At 59.4% G+C, this 22187-nt stretch overlaps 1 protein-coding gene across 4 annotated transcripts in view; it reads left to right on the top strand.

Annotated features, from left to right (window-relative positions):
* The window catches only part of aplp2 (amyloid beta (A4) precursor-like protein 2), a 193430-nt gene that overhangs the window by 50816 nt on the left and 120427 nt on the right, over nt 1-22187 (top strand). For all 4 annotated transcript variants that reach the window (XM_078205111.1, XM_078205109.1, XM_078205112.1 and 1 more), the window contains exon 2: nt 19914-20087. In XM_078205111.1, coding sequence (XP_078061237.1) covers nt 19914-20087 — 174 coding nt within the window. The remainder of the gene's footprint in view (nt 1-19913; nt 20088-22187) is intronic.

Raw genomic sequence — 22187 nt, 5'->3', positions numbered from 1 at the left:
TGACTTGGGAGAAGGAAGCAAATGTCCTATAGCCAAATTTGCAAACGACACAAAAGTGGAAAGACAAGTTGCAGCAGGATACAAACAGTTCACAAACAGGTATTGAAAGATGAAGTAAATGGGTAAAAAGTTGGTAAATGGAGTATAATGTGGGAAAATGTGAAGTTGTTTGTTTTGGAAGGATGGCATGGTGGCACAGTGGTTAGCTCTGCTGCCTCACAATGCCAGGGACCCAGGTTTGATTCCCGACTTGGGGGTCACTGTGCGGAGTCTGCACCTTCTCCCTGTGTCTGCGTGGGTTTCCTCTGGGTGCTCCAGTTTCCTCCCACAGTCCGAAAGACGTGCTGGTTAAGTGCATTGGCTATGCTAAATTCTCCCTCAGTACCCAAACAGGCGCTGGAGTGTGGTGACTCAGGGATTTTCATTGCAGTGTTAATGTAAACCTACTTGTGACTAATAAATAAACTTCAATAAATAAACTTTAAAATTTAAGAACAATGATACTTAAATGGAGAAAAACTTCAGAATGCTGCAACAGAAAAGGACTTGGGGGAACTTTGTTTTCCCACATTATACTCCTCTTGCCAACTTTTTGCCCCACTTAATCTATCAATGTCTCTTGCAACTTGCCTTTCCACCTATTTTTGTGTCGTCTGCAAATTTGGCTACAGGACATTTGCATGAAACACAAAGCTAGCACAAAACACAGGTGCAGCAGGTAATCAGGAAAGCTAATGGAATGTTGGCTCTTATTTCAAGGGGGTTGGAGTATAAGAGTAGGGAAGTCTTGCTGCAACTGTACAAGGCACTGGTGAGACCACGCCTGGAATACTGTGAGCAGATTGGTCCCTTTACAGAAAGATATTATTTATATTGGAGGCAGTTCAGAGAAGGTTTACTCGGATGCTCCCTGGTATGGAGAGATTGTCTTATGAGGAAAGGTTAAACAGGTTTGGACTCTACTCATTGGAATTTAGAAGAATGAGAGGTGATCTCATTGAAACATATTGGATTTATAACGGGCTTGACAGGGGAAATGCTGAGAGGATGTTTCCCCTCATGGGAGAGTCTAGGACCAGAGGGCATGGTCTCAGAATGAAGGGGTGCCAATTTAAGATTGAGATGAGGAGGAATTTCTTCTCTTGGATGATTGTGAATTTTTGGAACTCCTTGCCACAGAGAGCTGTGGGGGCAGAGTCCTTGTGTATATTTAAGGAGGAGATAGATTTTTGAACAGTAGGGGAATTAATAAGGATTGCAGGGAAAGGACAGGAAAGTGAACGTGAGATGGCACAATGGTGAGCACTGCTGCCTAAACATACTGGGTTCAATTCCAGCCCTGGTCGACTGTCTGCATGGGGCTTTCACGTTCTTCCTGTGTTTGTGTGGGTTTCCTCTGGGTGCACTGGTTTCCTCCCACAGTCCAAAGATGTGTGGGTTAGGTGGATTGGGCATGGTAAATTGCCCATGAGTGTCCCAAGATGTGTAGGTTAGGAGGATTAGCTAGGTACATATGTTGGTTTACATGGATAGGGCCTGGGTGAGATACTCCATTGAAGAGATGGGCTGAATGACGACCTCGTGCATCGTAGGAATTCTATGAATGTTGGATCAGCCACAAACCTATTGAATGGCAGAGCAGGCTCGAGGAACAGAATGGCCTACTCCTGTTCCTACTTCTTTTGGTCTTACGGTCTTAGTCCTTGCTTAACGTCATCCTGTATAATGTTTTTTGTTAACATTGCTGTCCAGTTGGAGTGAACATTGTCAGCCTGGATGTTCCCATGTAACTCCCAGGTTTAGCCCATGTCGGGTGGGTCAAGGCAAAGAGGGGAGCCCCTCTTAGAGTCACAGAGTTTTACAGCACAAAGAGGCCCTTCGGCCCATTGTGTCTCTTGGCCATCCAGCACCTATCCAAGTTCCATTTTCCAGCATTTGGTCTGTATCCTTGTATGCTATGATGTTTCAGGTGCTCATCTAAATGCTTCTAAAATGTTGTGAGGGTTCCCATCTCTGCCACCCAGATTTCCACCACTCTGTGGGTGAAAAAGTTCTTCCTCAAATCTCCTCGAAATCGTCTGCCCCTTGTATTAAATCTATTTCCCATGGTTATTGACCCCTCTCCCAAGGGGAAATTTTCTTCTTATCTACCATATCTATATCCCTCATAATCTTGTTTACCTCAATCAGGTCTCTCTTCAGCTTTCTCCGCTCTAAGGAAAATAACCCCAGCCTATTCAGTCTCCAGCTCAGGCAACATCTTGGTGAATCTCCTCTGCAATGTTTCTAGTGCAATCTGATAGTGTGGCCTCCGGAACTGCACACATTACTCTCCAGCTGTGGCCTATTCAGTGTTTTATACAGCTCAATCCTAACCTCTGCTCTTACGTTCTGTGCCTCGTCTAACAAAGGCAAGTATCCCATATGCCTTCTTAATCACCTTATTTACCTGTCCTGCTGCCTTCAGAGATCTTTGGACATGTAGCCCAAGATCTCGCTGGTCCTCTTTACTTCCGAGCGTCCTACAATTCATTGTTTGTTCTCTTGCCATATTCGTCCTCCCAAAATGCATCAGCTCACTCTTTTCAGGGTGCAATTCCTTTTGCCACTGTTCTGCCCATCTGACCAGCCCATCTATATCATCTTGTAATCTAAGCCTTTCCGCCTCGCTATTTACCACACCACCAATTTTTGTGTCATCTATGAACTTACTGATCATATCTCTTAGTTTCACGGCTAGATTATTAATGTACAACACAAACAGCAAGGAACCCAGCACAAATCCTTGCACACATAGGCATCCAATCACAAAATCAACCTTCAACCATCATCCCCTGTCTCCTGCCACAAAGCCAAATTTAGCTCAGTTGGCCAGACAGCTGGTTTGTGATGCAGAGCAATGCCAACAGCGCTGGTTCAATTCTCGAACCAGCTGAAGCCTTCTCATCCTTGCCCCTCGCCTGAGATCCTCGGGTTAAATCACCACCAGTCACAACCTATGGTCATCTGGGGCTATGATGACTTTATCTTTTATCTTTATTTTGCATAATGTTATGTTTTCCAGCAACCAGTTAATGATATTAAATGAGGACTTGCTGAAATAATGTGTGAACAACACAAACTTATAATTATGCAGTTTAGCAAGCAACTTGTGGACAAAAATAGATTCCTTGTGAATTATCAATTGCTGTAAGCTGCTGATTGATTTGCCTTGTTTTGTCATGAGCTTCACAAAAGTTACATATTATTCGTAATCTCTCTGTAATTTTTCTGAAGTTCGTGCATTTTTGCATTAATGGCCCATTAAGTTTGCCACATAGCTGAATATTGTAATTAATAGCGTAAGCATCAGCACCCACCCCAACCACCTTAATGTGATAAAAGTTAATACCAGCGAGTCAACCTCTTTGTCTCAGAAAGTGAGAAGTCTCGAGGAGTGATTTGTCGGAATTCTAAAATTATAGTTTTAAAATTAAAAAAGAACATTTCCTTTCCATCCTTTCTCTCTCTCTGAATTGAATCTTTCCATATTTAGTTATTACTGTTTTTGTATTTTTATATTTGATTTAACTCTAATTCACCCTGCCTTCTCAGTTGCTTGGTTTTTAACCGTTAACTCTCACTGATTATGGAAAAACATTGGCCCCATTGTTCATTGTTCTCAGATATCCTGGTGCTCCTGTTACCAGCTCACAGTTCCATCAACTCACAGGGCAAACATGGTGCAGGGAGATGGATGTCTGTCTAAATGGGCATGCTGTGAGATCTGACCATTATAGAAAACTCTGGGCCACATATCAGCTGGACCATTTCTTCTTTGCTTAATTACTCCTTATAGATAGAACTATTCCATTTTTGAATTTTGATAGTAGTACATTTCTACATTGTTTCTGTAGTATCTCTGGATCCACTAGAGCACCGCTTTTGGGAGGGTGGAGGGACAGGGTTTGATACATCATTAAGTTTCAGACTTTGTTAGCCACTAGCAAGTGCATAGGGGCAGCCCGCAGATAATTTTACTTTTCATTTTACCCTTTATCTTCGTGACCTCCCTTTGATGTCAGTTGAGTCATACTGAAGAGGTGACCAGTTCACTGATTGCACCTCTGGTCCCAATACATTTTATCAGTTCATAACTGGGGCAATTTTTCCAAACTCCGCTGCAACTCTTTCAATTACCTTGGACGCTTGTACTTTTCAGCTGAATGTTTCCTCCTCAATATAGTAAATCATTCTGTTTAAGCCCTTTCATTGTCCAGTGAGCAGAGTTCACTGCCGTGGAGTCGTACTGCCAAAGTTAATAATTTCATTTTGAGAGAACATTACGCACCAGAGTCACCTGATTAAGACCTGTAGTTGACTTTGAATATTGTAGGTCAAGGGTACAATTTTGAATTATCTGTACAATCTGCTGTGGATAAGAATCTCTACATTACACCAGTGACGACTCTTCCTAAGTATTCTTTTCATTCATGGGATGTGTTGGCTGTCATTTATTGTCCATCCCTAATTGCCCTTGAGAAGGGGGGTGGTGAGCTGCCTTCTTGAACTTATGCAATCCATGTGGAATAGGAATACCCACAGTGCTGTTCGGAAGGGAGTTCCAGGATTTTGACTCAATGACAGTGAAGTAGTTCCCAGTCAGGATGGTGTGTGGCTTGGAAGGGAACTTGCAAGTGGTGGTGTTCCCATGTATCTGCTGCCCTTGTCCTTCGAGATGGCAGAGGCTGCAGCTTTAGAAGGTACTATCATGGAGTCATAAAGACATACAGCATGGAAACAGGCTCTTCAGCCCAATTTTTCCATGCCAGCCAAGTTTCCTAAACTGAACTAATCCCATGTGCCTGCGTTTGGCCCATATCCCTCTAAACCTTCCATGTACCTGTCCAAATGTCTTTTAAATTTTCTAAGTGTACCCACCTCTACCACCACCTCCTCTGGCAGCTCATTCCATATACACACCACCCTCTGTGTGAAATGTTGCCCCTCAGGTCCCTTTTAAATCTTTCCTCTCTCTCAAACCTATGCCCTTTAGACTCCCTTACCTTGGAGAAAAGATATTGGCTATTCACCTTATCTATGCCCCTCATGATTTTATAAAACTGTATAAGGTCACCCCCATCCTCCTAAATTCCAGGGGAGAAAGTCCCAGCCTATCCAGCCTCTCCTTATAATTCGAACCTTCCAGTCCCAGTAACATCCTTGTAAATCTTTGTTTGCACCCTTTCCAGTTTAATAACATCCTTCCTGTAGCAGGGCAACCAGAATTATACGCAGTATTCCAAATGTGGCCTTACCAATGTCTTGTACAGTTGTAACATAATGTCCCAACCCCTGTACTCAATGCTCTGACCAAGTAAGGCAAGTGTGCTAAATGCCTTCACCACCCTGTCTACCTGTGACACCACTTTCAAGGAACTATGTACCTGCAGCCCTATGGTCTCTATTTGACAACATTCCCCAGGGCCTTATCATTAACTGTGCAAGTTCTGCCCTGGTTTGTCTTACCAAAATGCAACACCTCGCATTTATCCGAATCAAATTCCATCTACCATTCCTCTGTCCACTGGCCCGTTTGATCAAGATCCCGTTGTAATCGGCGATAACCTTCTTCACTGTCCACTACACCACAAATTTGATGTCATCTGCATACTTATGAACCTTTCTTCCTATATTTTCATCCAAATCATTTATATAAATGACAAACAACAGTGGACCCGGCACCGATCCCTGAGGCACACTGCTGGTTACAGGCCTCCAGTCTGAAAAACAACCCTCTACCACCACCCTCTATCTCCTATCGGCAAACCAGTTTTGTATCCAGTTGGCTAGTCTATCATACGGTAGCTTGTCGAAGGCCTTGCTAAAGTCCATATAGATGACGTCTCCCACAGTGCCCTCATCTATTTTCTTGGTCACCCTTTCAAAAAAAACTCTCAAATTTGTAAGACACGATTTCCCACACACAAAGGCGTGATGACTATCCCGAATCAGTCCTTGCCTTTCCAAATGCATGTAGATTCTGTCTCTCAGTATCCCCTCCAATAACTTACCCATCACTGACATTAGGCTCACTGGTCTGTAGCTCCCTGGCTTTTCCCTGCCGCCTTTATTAAATAACGGCACAACATTTGCCTCCCTCCAATCTTCCAGCACCTCGTACATTGCTGACACAAATATTTCTGTTAACGGCCCCTCAATTTCTTCCCTAGCTTCCCACAATGTCGAAGGATCCTTGGTGAGGTTCCTGCAATGTATCTTGTTTATGATGCACACTATTGCCATTGTACATTGATGTTGGAAAGAGTGAATGGTTGAAGTGGTGGAGGGGTGCCGCACAATTGGACTGCTTTGTCCTGGATTGTGTTCTTTCGAGTGTTGGAGCTCACTCATCCGGGCAATAGGATTGTATTGTATCACACTCCTGATTTGTACCCTGGAGATGGTAGACAGCCTTGGATAGGAGGCGGGTTACTCTGTGCAGAATTCCCAGCCTCTGATCAGGTATTGTAGCTACAGAATTTATATGACTGGTCCAGTTCCTTTTCTGGTCAGTGGTAACTCCCAGGTGGTTGTTCGTGGGGATTCAGCAATGGTAATACCATTGAATAAGGGGAGATGGTTAGATCCTGTCTTGTTGAAGATAGTCATTGCCTGGCACTTATGTGACGCAAATGGTACTTGCCACTTGACAGTGCAAGCCTGAATGTTGTCCAGGTCTCACTGCATGTGGGTAAGGATTGCTTCACTATCTCTGAAGTTGTGAATGGTGCTGAACATTGTGCTAAATGTTCGTACTGACTGTAAAATTCTTTGCAATATCCCAAAGTCCTGCAAGATTTTATGTAAGTGCAGTTCTTGTCTTTTTTTGGAAAGTATTGCTTGGTATTCAAGTAAGGAAAGCTCTCATTACTGAAGGCTGTTCATGCTGAAATTGCCAGTGGCGACCTGTGAGAAACATGGCTGTATTGTACATATGGTATTTCCACCATTGTTGGGAAAATATAAAGCTGTGACACCCAGCAGCTCATAACATTTTCCTGCTCTACTTGAACTGACGCAACAAAGCATATTACTACTTCTCCCTATGTGCTGTGCTGGCAATTTAAATCTTGTAAATGCCTTCACATCTGGGACAGTATGAGTCGTGAGCAAGAATGGAAACAGATGACAGATCGCTCGCAAAATGGACAGTTGCCAAGTGCGGTATCGTTCAATTAAACCACATACATTAAACCACATTGATTGAATACAACAACTTCTCTCAACAAAACAGGCTCACCAGAATAAGGATTTTGACATTTAAGCTCTAGATTTTGTTCACATAATTTCAGAAAATGTTTGAACAGAATCTGATGGAAACTGGAGCAAGTATTTAATCAGTATATCTGAGTCCATAACTAATGATTTATAACCTGGGATTATAAGTATGCTGAAAATATTCAGCCCTAGACAAAAATATCAAGTTCAAACCCAGCCTTTTGGGCATGGGTCTTTAGAATTTAAATGAGGCATTAAGAGAAAGACATCGCATCTCAGTAAATAGATGTAAAGCTGTTGTAAACAATGCATTTTTTTGGAACTGAATTCTATTAAAACTCTATTACTAATTTAGAGATTAGAAATTTCAGTGACAAAAGATAAAAAAATGTGCCTATGAAGTTTTTCCAGAGAACATTTAGCAATTTATGGGAACAATCAGTGTTTACCCAGGCATTTAACATTATAACGAAAACAGAAAATGCTGGAAAATCTCAGCAGGTCTGACTGCATCTGTGGAGAGCGAATAGAGCCAATGTTTCAAGTCTGGATATATATGTGTGTATATATGGACATTAAAACCTGACATAGAAATTGATAATGGGGAGAAGTCTGAAAAAGTGACAAATATGTGATAGCGAGCAGTCAAGTTATACAGACAAGAGGTGCACACGGATGTCGCTAAAATCAGGTATAGCGTATTGAAATAAAGCCGAAAGATAACAAAATGGAGACAGGATTCTGTTTGCTTTTAATGATCCACTTCTCGAATCATCGAACAGTGCAGCATGAAAGGAGGCAAGTCAGCACATGACTGTGTCGTGAAGCTACTTCAATTTGCTTCACCCGCACACTGCAGATTGGCTTGAATTCCCTGTGTGAAATGCAATGGGATATCAACAAATTAAGAGTCAATCTTTCACCGAGAACACATTTATTGTTTGTGTAATTGTTGTCATAGTATTGCTGTGGCACACGGCATTCACAAGTTCAGAGCCAGGACTGAAGAGGGAGTGAATGCTTGAACCAATACCAAAGGAAACAAGGGGGGCACTGCTCACAACAAACAAGTGATCTGACCAATTAGCAGAAACCTGACAATCGGATCGTTCAAAATTCTTGGAAAAAATGTTATTTGCCACTGCAATTGCTGATCTCCAAAAAGAGGTTAGAAACAAAGATATGAAATAAAATGAAAACAGTTGTTCATTTAATTGTTTCCTGTCTCCAAATCATCAATTCGGATGTGTGTTGGGACATGGAAGTCCTGTGGACCCACCACCCAACTCACCCCCCCCAACCTCCGCACAAGTCTCTCCTTCCAACTCACTATCCCAACCTGCACAAATCTCTTCCACCCCCATCCCCGCACAACTCTCTAACCCCCCCGTCCCCGCGTGACTCACTCGCTCAGCCCCCGCCCAACTTTCCCCCCGTCCTGCCCGACACTCTCCCCCGCCCCGCCCGACTCTCTCCCCCCGCCCCGGCTGACACTCTCCCCCCGCCCCGCCTGACACTCTCCCCCCGCCCCGCCTGACACTCTCCCCCCGCCCCGCCCGACACTCTCCCCCCGCCCCGCCCGACACTCTCCCCCCGCCCCGCCCGACACTCTCCCCCCGCCCCGCCCGACACTCTCCCCCCGCCCCGCCCGACACTCTCCCCCCGCCCCGCCCGACACTCTCCCCCCGCCCCGCCCGACACTCTCCCCCCGCCCGACACTCTCCCCCCGCCCCGCCCGACACTCTCCCCCCGCCCCGCCCGACACTCTCCCCCCGCCCCGCCCGACACTCTCCCCCCGCCCGACACTCTCCCCCCGCCCCGCCCGACACTCTCCCCCCGCCCCGCCCGACACTCTCCCCCCGCCCCGCCCGACACTCTCCCCCCGCCCCGCCCGACACTCTCCCCCCGCCCCGCCCGACACTCTCCCCCCGCCCCGCCCGACACTCTCCCCCCGCCCCGCCCGACACTCTCCCCCCGCCCCGCCCGACACTCTCCCCCCGCCCCGCCCGACACTCTCCCCCCGCCCCGCCCGACACTCTGCCCCCGCCCCGCCCGACACTCTGCCCCCGCCCCGCCCGACACTCTGCCCCCGCCCCGCCCGACACTCTGCCCCCGCCCCGCCCGACACTCTGCCCCCGCCCCGCCCGACACTCTGCCCCCGCCCCGCCCGACACTCTGCCCCCGCCCCGCCCGACTCTCTGCCCCCGCCCCGCCCGACTCTCTGCCCCCGCCCCGCCCGACTCTCTGCCCCCGCCCCGCCCGACTCTCTGCCCCCGCCCCGCCCGACTCTCTGCCCCCGCCCCGCCCGACTCTCTGCCCCCGCCCCGCCCGACTCTCTGCCCCCGCCCCGCCCGACTCTCTCCCCCCGCCCCGCCCGACTCTCTCCCCCCGCCCCGCCCGACTCTCTCCCCCCGCCCCGCCCGACTCTCTCCCCCCGCCCCGCCCGACTCTCTCCCCCCGCCCCGCCCGACTCTCTCCCCCGCCCCGCCCGACTCTCTCCCCCGCCCCGCCCGACTCTCTGCCCCGCCTCGCCCGACTCTCTGCCCCCGCCTCGCCCGACTCTCTGCCCCCGCCTCGCCCGACTCTCTGCCCCCGCCTCGCCCGACTCTCTGCCCCCGCCTCGCCCGACTCTCTGCCCCCGCCTCGCCCGACTCTCTCCCCCGCCCCGCCCGACTCTCTCCCCCCGCACCGCCCGACTCTCTCCCCCCGCCCCGCCCGACACTCTCCCCCCGCCCCGCCCGACTCTCTCCCCCGCCCCGCCCGACTCTCTCCCCCGCCCCGCCCGACTCTCTCCCCCCGCCCCGCCCGACTCTCTCCCCCCGCCCCGCCCGACTCTCTCCCCCCGCCCCGCCCGACTCTCTCCCCCCGCCCCGCCCGACTCTCTCCCCCCGCCCCGCCCGACTCTCTCCCCCGCCCCGCCCGACTCTCTCCCCCCGCCCCGCCCGACTCTCTCCCCCGCCCCGCCCGACTCTCTCCCCCCGCCCCGCCAGACACTCTCCCCCCGCCCCGCCCGACACTCTCCCCCGCCCCGCCCGACACTGTCCCCCCGCCCCGCCCGACACTCTCCCCCCACCCCGCCCGACACTCTCCCCCCGCCCCGCCCGACACTCTCCCCCCGCCCCGCCCGACACTCGCACCCCGCCCCGCCCGACACTCGCACCCCGCCCCGCCCGACACTCGCGCCCCCGCCCCGCCCGACTCTCTGCCCCCGCCCCGCCCGACTCTCTGCCCCCGCCCCGCCCGACTCTCTGCCCCCGCCCCGCCCGACTCTCTGCCCCCGCCCCGCCCGACTCTCTGCCCCCGCCCCGCCCGACTCTCTGCCCCCGCCCCGCCCGACTCTCTGCCCCCGCCCCGCCCGACTCTCTGCCCCCGCCCCGCCCGACTCTCTGCCCCCGCCCCGCCCGACTCTCTGCCCCCGCCCCGCCCGACTCTCTCCCCCCGCCCCGCCCGACTCTCTCCCCCCGCCCCGCCCGACTCTCTCCCCCCGCCCCGCCCGACTCTCTCCCCCCGCCCCGCCCGACTCTCTCCCCCCGCCCCGCCCGACTCTCTCCCCCGCCCCGCCCGACTCTCTCCCCCGCCCCGCCCGACTCTCTGCCCCGCCTCGCCCGACTCTCTGCCCCCGCCTCGCCCGACTCTCTGCCCCCGCCTCGCCCGACTCTCTGCCCCCGCCTCGCCCGACTCTCTGCCCCCGCCTCGCCCGACTCTCTGCCCCCGCCTCGCCCGACTCTCTCCCCCGCCCCGCCCGACTCTCTCCCCCCGCACCGCCCGACTCTCTCCCCCCGCACCGCCCGACACTCTCCCCCCGCCCCGCCCGACTCTCTCCCCCGCCCCGCCCGACTCTCTCCCCCGCCCCGCCCGACTCTCTCCCCCCGCCCCGCCCGACTCTCTCCCCCCCGCCCCGCCCGACTCTCTCCCCCCGCCCCGCCCGACTCTCTCCCCCCGCCCCGCCCGACTCTCTCCCCCCGCCCCGCCCGACTCTCTCCCCCCGCCCCGCCCGACTCTCTCCCCCCGCCCCGCCCGACTCTCTCCCCCGCCCCGCCCGACTCTCTCCCCCGCCCCGCCCGACTCTCTCCCCCGCCCCGCCCGACTCTCTCCCCCCGCCCCGCCAGACACTCTCCCCCCGCCCCGCCCGACACTCTCCCCCGCCCCGCCCGACACTGTCCCCCCGCCCCGCCCGACACTCTCCCCCGCCCCGCCCGACACTCCCCCGCCCCGCCCGACACTCTCCCCCCGCCCCGCCCGACATTCTCCCCCGCCCCGCCCGACACTCGCACCCCGCCCCGCCCGACTCTCTGCCCCCGCCCCGCCCGACTCTCTGCCCCCGCCCCGCCCGACTCTCTGCCCCGCCCCGCCCGACTCTCTGCCCCCGCCCCGCCCGACTCTCTGCCCCCGCCTCGCCCGACTCTCTGCCCCCGCCTCGCCCGACTCTCTGCCCCCGCCTCGCCCGACTCTCTGCCCCCGCCTCGCCCGACTCTCTCCCCCGCCCCGCCCGACTCTCTCCCCCCGCACCGCCCGACACTCTCCCCCCGTCCCGCCCCGCCCGACTCTCTCCCCCCGCCTCGCCCGACTCTCTCCCCCCGCCCCGCCCGACTCTCTCCCCCGCCCCGCCCGACTCTCTCCCCCGCCCCGCCCGACTCTCTGCCCCGCCTCGCCCGACTCTCTGCCCCCGCCTCGCCCGACTCTCTGCCCCCGCCTCGCCCGACTCTCTGCCCCCGCCTCGCCCGACTCTCTGCCCCCGCCTCGCCCGACTCTCTGCCCCCGCCCCGCCCGACTCTCTCCCCCGCCCCGCCCGACTCTCTCCCCCCGCACCGCCCGACTCTCTCCCCCCGCACCGCCCGACACTCTCCCCCCGCCCCGCCCGACTCTCTCCCCCGCCCCGCCCGACTCTCTCCCCCCGCCCCGCCCGACTCTCTCCCCCCGCCCCGCCCGACTCTCTCCCCCCCGCCCCGCCCGACTCTCTCCCCCCGCCCCGCCCGACTCTCTCCCCCCGCCCCGCCCGACTCTCTCCCCCCGCCCCGCCCGACTCTCTCCCCCCGCCCCGCCCGACTCTCTCCCCCCGCCCCGCCCGACTCTCTCCCCCCGCCGGACTCTCTCCCCCGCCCCGCCCGACTCTCTCCCCCCGCCCGACTCTCTCCCCCCGCCCCGCCAGACACTCTCCCCCCGCCCCGCCCGACACTCTCCCCCGCCCCGCCCGACACTCTCCCCCCGCCCCGCCCGACACTCTCCCCCCGCCCCGCCCGACACTCTCCCCCCGCCCCGCCCGACACTCTCCCCCCGCCCCGCCCGACATTCTCCCCCGCCCCGCCCGACACTCGCCCCCCGCCCCGCCCGACTCTCTGCCCCCGCCCCGCCCGACTCTCTGCCCCCGCCCCGCCCGACTCTCTGCCCCCGCCCCGCCCGACTCTCTGCCCCCGCCCCGCCCGACTCTCTGCCCCCGCCCCGCCCGACTCTCTGCCCCCGCCTCGCCCGACTCTCTGCCCCCGCCTCGCCCGACTCTCTGCCCCCGCCTCGCCCGACTCTCTGCCCCCGCCTCGCCCGACTCTCTCCCCCGCCCCGCCCGACTCTCTCCCCCCGCACCGCCCGACACTCTCCCCCCGCACCGCCCGACACTCTCCCCCCGTCCCGCCCCGCCCGACTCTCTCCCCCCGCCCCGCCCGACTCTCTCCCCCCGCACCGCCCGACACTCTCCCCCCGCCCCGCCCGACACTCTCCCCCCGCCCCGCCCGACACTCTCCCCCCGCCCCGCCCGACACTCTCCCCCCGCCCCGCCCGACTCTCTCCCCCGCCCCGCCCGACTCTCTCCCCCGCCCCGCCCGACTCTCTCCCCCGCCCCGCCCGACTCTCTCCCCCCGCCCCGCCCGACTCTCTCCCCCGCCCCGCCCGACTCTCTCCCCCGCCCCGCCCGACTCTCCCCCCGCCCCGCCCGACTCTCCCCCCGCCCCGCCCGACTCTCCCCCCGCCCCGCCCGACTCTCCCCCCGCCCCGCCCGACTCTCCCCCCGCCCCGCCCGACTCTCTCCCCGCCCCGCCCGACTCTCTCCCCCGCCCCGCCCGACTCTCTCCCCCGCCCAGGCCCGACTCGCTCCCCCGCCCCGCCCGACTCGCTCCCCCGCCCCGCCCGACTCTCCCCCCGCACCGCCCGACACTCTCCCCCCGTCCCGCCCCGCCCGACTCTCTCCCCCCGCCCCGCCCGACTCTCTCCCCCCGCACCGCCCGACACTCTCCCCCCGCCCCGCCCGACTCTCTCCCCCGCCCCGCCCGACTCTCTCCCCCGCCCCGCCCGACTCTCCCCCCCGCCCCGCCCGACTCTCCCCCCGCCCCGCCCGACTCTCCCCCCCGCCCCGCCCGACTCTCCCCCCCGCCCCGCCCGACTCTCCCCCCGCCCCGCCCGACTCTCCCCCCGCCCCGCCCGACTCTCCCCCCGCCCCGCCCGACTCTCCCCCCGCCCCGCCCGACTCGCTCCCCCGCCCCGCCCGACTCGCTCCCCCGCCCCGCCCGACTCGCTCCCCCGCCCCGCCCGACTCGCTCCCCCGCCCCGCCCGACCCGCTCCCCCGCCCCGCCCGACCCGCTCCCCCGCCCCGCCCGACCCGCTCCCCCGCCCCGCCCGACCCGCTCCCCCGCCCCGCCCGACCCGCTCCCCCGCCCCGCCCGACCCGCTCCCCCGCCCCGCCCGAGCCGCTCCCCCGCCCCGCCCGAGCCGCTCCCCCGCCCCGCCCGAGCCGCTCCCCCGCCCCGCCCGAGCCGCTCCCCCGCCCCGCCCGAGCCGCTCCCCCGCCCCGCCCGAGCCGCTCCCCCGCCCCGCCCGAGCCGCTCCCCCGCCCCGCCCGAGCCGCTCCCCCGCCCCGCCCGAGCCGCTCCCCCGCCCCGCCCGAGCCGCTCCCCCGCCCCGCCCGAGCCGCTCCCCCGCCCCGCCCGAGCCGCTCCCCCGCCCCGCCCGAGCCGCTCCCCCGCCCCGCCCGAGCCGCTCCCCCGCCCCGCCCGAGCCGCTCCCCCGCCCCGCCCGAGCCGCTCCCCCGCCCCGCCCGAGCCGCTCCCCCGCCCCGCCCGAGCCGCTCCCCCGCCCCGCCCGAGCCGCTCCCCCGCCCCGCCCGAGCCGCTCCCCCGCCCCGCCCGAGCCGCTCCCCCGCCCCGCCCGAGCCGCTCCCCCGCCCCGCCCGAGCCGCTCCCCCGCCCCGCCCGAGCCGCTCCCCCGCCCCGCCCGAGCCGCTCCCCCGCCCCGCCCGAGCCGCTCCCCCGCCCCGCCCGAGCCGCTCCCCCGCCCCGCCCGAGCCGCTCCCCCGCCCCGCCCGAGCCGCTCCCCCGCCCCGCCCGAGCCGCTCCCCCGCCCCGCCCGAGCCGCTCCCCCGCCCCGCCCGACCCGCTCCCCCGCCCCGCCCGACCCGCTCCCCCGCCCCGCCCGACCCGCTCCCCCGCCCCGCCCGACCCGCTCCCCCGCCCCGCCCGACCCGCTCCCCCGCCCCGCCCGACCCGCTCCCCCGCCCCGCCCGACCCGCTCCCCCGCCCCGCCCGACCCGCTCCCCCGCCCCGCCCGACCCGCTCCCGCCCCGCCCGACCCGCTCCCGCCCCGCCCGACCCGCTCCCCCGCCCGACCCGCTCCCCCGCCCGACCCGCTCCCCCGCCCCGCCCGACCCGCTCCCCCGCCCCGCCCGACCCGCTCCCCCGCCCCGCCCGACCCGCTCCCCCGCCCCGCCCGACCCGCTCCCCCGCCCCGCCCGACCCGCTCCCCCGCCCCGCCCGACCCGCTCCCCCGCCCCGCCCGACCCGCTCCACCGCCCCGCCCGACCCGCTCCCCCGCCCCGCCCGACCCGCCCGACCCGCTCCCCCGCCCCGCCCGACCCGCTCCCCCGCCCCGCCCGACCCGCTCCCCCGACCCGCTCCCCCGCCCCGCCCGACCCGCTCCCCCGCCCCGCCCGACCCGCCCCCCCCGACTCGCTCCCCCCGCCCCGCCCGACTCGCTCCCCCCGCCCCGCCCGACTCGCTCCCCCCGCCCCGCCCGACTCGCTCCCCCCGCCCCGCCCGACTCGCTCCCCCCGCCCCGCCCGACTCGCTCCCCCGCCCCGCCCGACTCGCTGCCCCGCCCGACTCGCTCCCCCGCCCCGCCCGACTAGCTCCCCCCGCCCCGCCCCGCCCGACTCGCTCCCCCCGCCCCGCCCGACTCGCTCCCCCGCCCCGCCCCGCCCGACTCGCTCCCCCGCCCCGCCCGACTCGCTCCCCCACCCCGCCCGACTCGCTCCCCCGCCCCGCCCGACCCGCTCCCCCGCCCCGCCCGACCCGCCCGACCCGCTCCCCCGCCCGACCCGCTCCCCCGCCCCGCCCGACCCGCTCCCCCGCCCCGCCCGACCCGCTCCCCCGACCCGCTCCCCCGCCCCGCCCGACCCGCTCCCCCGCCCCGCCCGACCCGCCCCCCCCGACTCGCTCCCCCCGCCCCGCCCGACTCGCTCCCCCCGCCCCGCCCGACTCGCTCCCCCCGCCCCGCCCGACTCGCTCCCCCCGCCCCGCCCGACTCGCTCCCCCCGCCCCGCCCGACGCGCTCCCCCCACCCCGCCCGACTCGCTCCCCCGCCCCGCCCGACTCGCTGCCCCGCCCGACTCGCTCCCCCGCCCCGCCCGACTAGCTCCCCCCGCCCCGCCCGACTCGCTCCCCCCGCCCCGCCCGACTCGCTCCCCCGCCCCGCCCCGCCCGACTCGCTCCCCCGCCCCGCCCGACTCGCTCCCCCGCCCCGCCCGACTCGCTCCCCCGCCCCGCCCGACTAGCTCCCCCCGCCCCGCCCCGCCCGACTCGCTCCCCCCGCCCCGCCCGACTCGCTCCCCCGCCCCGCCCGACTCGCTCCCCCGCCCCGCCCGACTCGCTCCCCCGCCCCGCCCGACTCGCTCCCCCGCCCCGCCCGACTCGCTCCCCCGCCCCGCCCGACTCGCTCCCCCCGCCCCGCCCGACTCGCTCCCCCGCCCCGCCCGACTCGCTCCCCCCGCCCCGCCCGACTCGCTCCCCCGCCCCGCCCGACTCGCTCCCCCCGCCCCGCCCGACTCGCTCCCCCGCCCCGCCCGACTCGCTCCCCCGCCCGACTCGCTCCCCCGCCCCGCCCGACTCGCTCCCCCGCCCGCCCGACTCGCTCCCCCGCCCCGCCCGACTCGCTCCCCCGCCCCGCCCGACTCGCTCCCCCGCCCCGCCCGACTCGCTCCCCCGCCCCGCCCGACTCGCTCCCCCGCCCCGCCCGACTCGCTCCCCCGCCCCGCCCGACTCGCTCCCCCGCCCCGCCCGACTCGCTCCCCCGCCCCGCCCGACTCGCTCCCCCGCCCCGCCCGACTCGCTCCCCCGCCCCGCCCGACTCGCTCCCCCGCCCCGCCCGACTCGCTCCCCCGCCCCGCCCGACTCGCTCCCCCGCCCCGCCCGACTCGCTCCCCCGCCCCTCCCGACTCGCTCCCCCGCCCCTCCCGACTCGCTCCCCGCCCCTCCCGACTCGCTCCCCGCCCCTCCCGACTCGCTCCCCGCCCCTCCCGACTCGCTCCCCGCCCCTCCCGACTCGCTCCCCGCCCCTCCCGACTCGCTCCCCGCCCCTCCCGACTCGCTCCCCCGCCCCGCCCGACTCGCTCCCCCGCCCCGCCCGACTCGCTCCCCCCGCCCCTCCCCCCGGCCCCCTCATCCCACCCCCGGCCCGGCCCCCTCCCCCCGCCCCCGGCCCGGCCCCCTCCCCCCGCCCCCGGCCCGGCTCCCTCCCCCCGCCCCCGCCCCCGGCCCGGCTCCCTCCCCCCGCCCCCGCCCCCGGCCCGGCTCCCTCCCCCCGCCCCCGGCCCGGCTCCCTCCCCCCGCCCGGCGCTCTCCCCCCGCCCGGCGCTCTCCCCCCGCCCGGCGCACCAGCCCGACTGGATTTGCCCCCCCCCCACCCCGGTCTAGCCCTTGCCCCCCACCCCGACTCGTGCCCTGCCCCGCGCCTCGCTCCCTTCCCCCCAGCTCCACCTCGCCCCCCCGGCTCGCCCTCGCCCTCGCCCCCCGCCCCAGCTCGCCCTCGCCCCCCGCCCAGACCCGCCCTCGCCCCCCGACCAGGCTCGCCCTCGCTCCGGCTCGCCCTTGCCCCGGCTCGCCCTTGCCCCCCCGACTAGGCTCGCCGGCACCCCGGCTTGCCCTCCCCCCGGCTTGCCCTCGCCCCCACCCTACGGCTCGCCCTCGCCCACCCCCTCCCGCCCCGCCTCGCCCTCCCGCCCCACTTCGCCCTCCCACCCCGCCTCGCCCTTGCCCTCCCCCCGTCCTGGTTCGCCCTCGCCTCTCACCCCCTGCTTTCTCTTTGTCTGACTGCCCCCTCAGCTCATCACGGATTCAGCTTTCCTCACTTGCTATTCCTCAAATCATGTCTGTGCATTTTGCTGCTCCCAATGGCACTTGCCCTGTTTGAACGACAGAGGAGCCTGATTGCAAAGATAGTTGGTCGGGGAACAATTTTTCTCTCTCATTTCTTTGGGGCTTTCAGGAGCTAATTCACTGACTGACGCCGTGTGTTTTGAATACTAGTGTGATGGTCAGTTTTCCACTAAACTCTGTTTACACAATGTGTAGATTTTTTAAAAATGGTAAATGTTATTCAGAGAAGTAACAGGAGATGTGTGGAATATTTTTGAGGGGATTAAATGAGCTGGTTCTAGAAATTTTGGGCTTGACTAATTGGCCACAACACCGAGAACTGCTTTCTCTTGACCACATTGTGAGGTTTTTAATACCTGTCTGAAATGCTGCAACATGCGGAGCAACTCACTTTACACACCCTGAAGCTAAGATTTCTACTGCTGGAAGTAGAAAAGGATTTGGAATATTCTTTGGCGCTATGTTCATTTTTTCCACATGCTTCTTAAAGTGCCCTTTTTAAAAAGGCATGAAGCAGATTCTGAGACATGGCTGTGGTTAGTTGACCATTAAAGGAGGGCTGTTGAGCAGAAGTTCCGTTTCCACTAGATTTCACCTCTCCAGGTTTGCTGATAGTTGTGTGTTCTGCTAGAGGATTTATCTACTGAGAAGACAGCACTGAGCTTATTTGAAGCCACAAAACTGAGTAATCGCTGAGAAAGAGGAGTCTTTTGGGCCTGATATGTTTGTCATTATTGATTAGAAACTTAGCTTGTGATTCCAGTATCTCCCAAAGACATTACTTCAATGATGGATTGGAAATTAATCTGCTGAAAACATTCAACTATTTGGAGATTGTTGTTGTTCAGCATATCTTCTCACAAACTTGTTTTTTCCCTTTGGAGAAGTGGTGGAAGCATTCCCGAGCTGATTATCAGCATTTTGAACCACTTTATGAATGCTCCTTCCAGAGCCAACATGTCCTGGCATTGGATTTGAATCCGGGGCTTCTGGTGCAGTGGTCGGAGCGCTACCACTCTGCCACAAGGCCTCCCTACATTTTGAGTTGTGGAAAGAGGAGATCTTAGAAGAAAAGGTGAATGCTGAGAAGATGAGAAATAAGGCATTCCAAAGAGATAAAATGAGCAGATTTGCTGATTTGATGGAGGCTGTGAGACTGATGGAAAGAGCAGCTGGTGAGAGGTTCTACGCCAGTTCCATCACTGCACGGCTGCTTCAAAAGTTGTTGCAGTTTCTGTGTAATCTCTCTGCTGTCAGTGAAGCACAGCACAAACTGGAAATTACAGAGGCAGCAAAACAATTTGCGTAAATTTCTTGTGCTAGTCTTGAGTTTGGCTGTAATGAGGGCACTTCCGATTGTAGTCAGACAGGAGAGCCCCGCCTAGTTCGACATGCCATGGGTGCTGCTTATTTACTAACGCACACTGCACACCACTTTCTGCCAAAGCTCCATTTTAAGCAACTGTTGAGATATTTTGCCACACTTAATTAAAATGAAAAACACATGTTTTTGATAGCATTGGATTGCTATATTGTGGATAAAATAACTGGACAGGATAACCAGTTATACATTGGTTAAGATATATTGATTTTAGACCTGCAGTTTCAACTGTCCTTAGTAACAACCTCCTTGTTGCCCATTGTAAACTGGTACCCTCCATTTCTCCTTCGAAATCAAAGGAATGACAGGTGATGCCAATTGTACAGGGAATTGGGCATTGTTAGATGCGCAGTTATAAAATATGAATGCCATCTTGTGATTTTATGATGGTAAATATCTTTTGTTCTCCAGTTGTTGCTCTAATGAAGTGAAGAACACGCACTTATTTAATCCATTTCACTCCTCAGGATCATCCAAAATGCTTCAATGTGGGTGAAGTATTTAGTAAAAGCTTTGATAGAGAATGAAGGCTGATCTAATCATTAAAAAACATTGTATGTTTTTGTTGGTTCCAAGCACAAGTTATTATATACAGTACAACTTCAAGTAGCGAGTGAAGTCTTCCAACCCCTATCAGTAAGCAGGTAATGAAATTGGTCTGTGTTGTGAGCGAGGAAGAAGGCAGAATGAATGGAGGTGATGATAATTCCATTGTATGAAGTGCAACGCGATCAGCGTCTGTGGGTTCTGAAGCCTTAGTTCAGAATGGTGTGTGGTCATGGTGAGAACTCGAATCCTGGTTTATATTTCACTGCTGTGATTCATCTTCTGTTTGTGTAGCAACTTCAAATACTCCATTAAATTGGAAAATGAGGAGAATTACTGGTGAGAAGGTTGATTGTTTCTGTTTTATTTTCAGGCATTAGCAGCCAATACTGGAGCTGGATTTGCAGTGGCAGAGCCACAGATTGCCATGTTTTGTGGGAAATTGAATATGCATGTCAACATCCAGACTGGAAAATGGGAGCCTGACCCTTCAGGAACCAAAAGCTGCATAGGAACCAAGGAAGATATTTTGCAGTATTGTCGAGATGTGAGTTTAAGAATGACATAGAAACATGGAAATTAGGAATTAGGGGGCCATTCAGCCCTTCGAGCGTGCTCTGCCATTCATTTGATCATGGCTGATCATTCGACTCGGTAGCCTGATCCCTTTGACCCTCTTCGCCTTAAGTGCAATATCAAACTGCTTCTAGAAAACATTCAATGTTTCGACCTCAACTACTTTCTGTGGAAGTGAATTCCTACTTTTGATGATGGAATTTCTCCTTATCTCTGCCCTAAACGGTCTACCCTGTATCCTCAGACTGTGACTCCTGTTTGTGGACACCCCCACCATTGTGAACATCCTCCTTGCATCTACCCTGTCCGGTCCTGTTAGAATTTTATAGGTATCTATGAGTTCTCCCCTCATTCTTCTGAACTCCAGGAAATACAATCCTAACCAATTCGATCTCTCATCATACATCAGTCCTGCCATCCCAGGAATCAGTCTGGTAAACCTACTTTGCACTCCTTGTAGAGCAAGAACATCTTTCCTCAGATAAGGAGGCCAAAACTGTACACAATATTCCAGGTGTGGTCTCACTAAGGCATCCCTGCTCCTGCACTCGAATCCTATCGCTATGAAGGCCAACATACCATTTGCCTTTTTTATTACCTGTTGCACCTGCATGGTTAAAGTTTATTTATTTATTAGTCACAAGTATGCTTACATTTACACCGCAATGAAGTTACTGTGAAAATCCCCCCAGTCGCCACACTCCAGCGCCTGTTTGGGTACTGAGGGAGAATTTAGCATGTCCAGTGCAGCTATCCAGTACATCTTTCGGACTGTGGGAGGAAACCGGAGCACCTGGAGGAAACCCACGGGGAGAATGTGCAGACTCCGCACAGACAATGACCCAAGCCGGGAATTGAACCTGGGTCCCTGGAGCTGTGAGGCAGCAGTGCTAACCACTGTGCCACCGTGCCGCCCCGCTTACTTTCAGTGACTGGTGTACGAGGATACTAAGATCTCATTGCACATTCTCGCTCCTAATTTATGGCTATCAAGATAGTAATCTGCCTTCCTGTTTTTGCTACCGAAGCAAATAACCTCACATTTATCCACATTATACTGCATCTCCTAATCAATTGCCCACTCACTCAGCTTGTCCAAATCACACTGAAGGATCTCTGCATCCTCCTCACAGCTCCACCCAGCTTTGTGTCACCTGCAAATTTGGAGATATTACATTTAGTTCCCTCATCTAAATCATTAATATATATAGTGAATATCCGGGGTCCAACCCTGATATCTTTGGTACCCCACTCGTCACTGCCTGCCATTTGGAAAAAGACCCATTTATTCCTTCTGTTTGTTTCCTGTCTGCTAACCAGTTTTCTATCCATCTCAATACACTACCCCAATCCCATGTGCTTCAATTTTACACGCCAATTTTTTATGTGGGCTAGAACATAGAAAAAATACAGCACAAACAGGCCCTTCGGCCCACAAGTTGCACCGGTCATGTCCCTACCTATCTAGGCTTATATATAGGCTTACCTATAACCCTCAATCCTATTAAGTCCCATGTACTCATCCAGAAGTCTCTTAAAAGACCCTATCGAGTTTGCCTCCACCACCACTGACGGCAGCCGATTCCACTCACCCACCACCCTCTGAGTGACAAACTTACCCCTGACATCTCCTCTGTATCTACTCCCCAACACCTTAAACCTGTGTCCTCTCGTAGCAGCCATTTCAGCCCTGGGAAAAAGCCTCCGAGAATCCACCTGATCTATACCTCTCAATATCTTGTACACCTCATCAGGTCACCTCTCATCCTTCGTCTCTCCAAGGAGAAAAGACCGATCTCCCTCAACCTATCCTCATAAGGCATGCCAACCAATCCAGGCAACATCCTTGTAAATCTTCTCTGCACACTTTCAATCATTTCCACATCCCTCCTGTAATGAGGCGACCAGAACTGAGCACAGTACTCCAAGTGGGGTCTGACGAGGGTCTTATAAAGCTGCATCATTATCTCCCGACTCCTAAACTCAATCCCTCGATTGATGAAGGCCAGCACACCATACGCTTTCTTAACCACCACCTCTACCTGCGAGGCCGATTTAAGAGTCCTATGGA

The sequence above is a fragment of the Mustelus asterias genome, unplaced genomic scaffold (genome assembly GCF_964213995.1).
Source record: "Mustelus asterias unplaced genomic scaffold, sMusAst1.hap1.1 HAP1_SCAFFOLD_564, whole genome shotgun sequence".
NCBI lineage: Eukaryota > Metazoa > Chordata > Chondrichthyes > Carcharhiniformes > Triakidae > Mustelus > Mustelus asterias.
The sequence above is the reverse complement of the archived record's forward strand: the minus strand, read 5'-3'. Positions and strand labels throughout refer to the sequence as shown.